Here is a 1,320-nt window from a genome sequence, read left to right on the forward strand (position 1 = left end):
TCAGCATTTTAACAACTAATAACACTGCACTAATTAATTCTTACTGAACACCAAGCCAGCTTCCTACCACCACACCACCACCACCACTCTTCCCTATACCATCCTCTTCCTCTCTGCCACCTCCCATCCCATCACCGACAGAGCCACCATCTCCAAACGACCACCGCATGCTCCTGTCCTCAGAAGGAGCTAAGAGAACATGTGTTTGCAAATGCAAACTCTAATCCGAATGAACCGTGCGCTCACTCGCCCATTTAGAGCCGAGTTGGTTAGAGCGGCTCAGCCAGTACCACCACCTGCTCCCTGGCTCTGCTCCCTGGGACGCATGATCACTGCGGTGGTAACAGCAATGCCTCATGATATTCCTCAGTCTCACCTCCTAGTTCTATCCCACCCATCGGTTCTCAGCCCTGTGGCTAAGACCAAGTGTTATTCTAGCTCCTCCTCCCAACTCCCCAAGGTAGGTAGTGTTAAATCCAGAAGCAGCTTAGGTAACGTCCAACCTCAATCAGGAGCACCACAGCAGGGAGGGTCGCAGGGAGGGGGAACTCAGGGAGGGTCTAAACAAACACTGGCTGGGTCGGCGGCGGCGCTCACTCACCTTCTCACACCTGTATTCCCCAAACTTGACTCCTCGCACCACCTGCTGGTAGATGAGGTTGGTGGCCACGCTGTCTTCAGAGGGGTTGTGCCAAGGTGTGAAGACCTCTTTCCGGAAGAAGAGTCGCCACGGGGCATTGCGCTCCTGGGCACCCTGCTCCTTGGCGTACTGCTCGCACTGGGAGATGGCATCCATGACATGGTCACTGCCACTGCCCAGGGAGGACACCTGTGGGCACAGGGCGGCGGCGGTAGTAGTAGCAGAGAGGGCCTGGGGCGGGTCGGCCTTAGGCCAGGAAGGGTTACAAGGAGCCATCAGCTGTGCCAACCGTTTGGTTTGAATGGAAAACTGAGGCTCAAAGAGAAGGTGGGCCAGGCCCAAGGTCTGCAGGTTCTGAGCTAACACCCTGGAGCAGTTGAAGGGCTTCGAACCACCAACCTCTGGTTAACAGATGAGCACTTAACCAGTGTGCCACTGGCATTGCTTTCAGAGGTGAAAACATTCAGGTAAAGTGCCGAACACCGTAGCTCTGCCCTTGGGATGGAGGGCCTTGGGCCTGCCAGGGATGGAGGCAAAAGCCCCAGGTCTAACTCATCTCAGAAGGCTGCAGGTGGGAGCCCACAGGTCTAACTCATCTCAGAAGGCTGCAGGTGAGAGCCCAGGGGACCCCAGGTCTAACATCTCAGAAGGCTCCAGGTGGGAGCCCAGGGGACCCCAGG

General features: G+C 56.3%; 1 protein-coding gene across 1 annotated transcript in view; it reads right to left on the minus strand.

Moving 5' to 3' along the window:
* MYO7A (myosin VIIA) overlaps positions 1 to 1,320 on the minus strand; it is a 90,749-nt gene that overhangs the window by 25,881 nt on the left and 63,548 nt on the right. The window contains exon 31 of the mRNA XM_045293068.1: positions 602 to 829. Coding sequence (XP_045149003.1) covers positions 602 to 829 — 228 coding nt within the window. The remainder of the gene's footprint in view (positions 1 to 601; positions 830 to 1,320) is intronic.

Source organism: Echinops telfairi, unplaced genomic scaffold, assembly GCF_000313985.2.
Source record: "Echinops telfairi isolate 266 unplaced genomic scaffold, ASM31398v2 ScPeMD7_1713;HRSCAF=2227, whole genome shotgun sequence".
Lineage (NCBI taxonomy): Eukaryota > Metazoa > Chordata > Mammalia > Afrosoricida > Tenrecidae > Echinops > Echinops telfairi.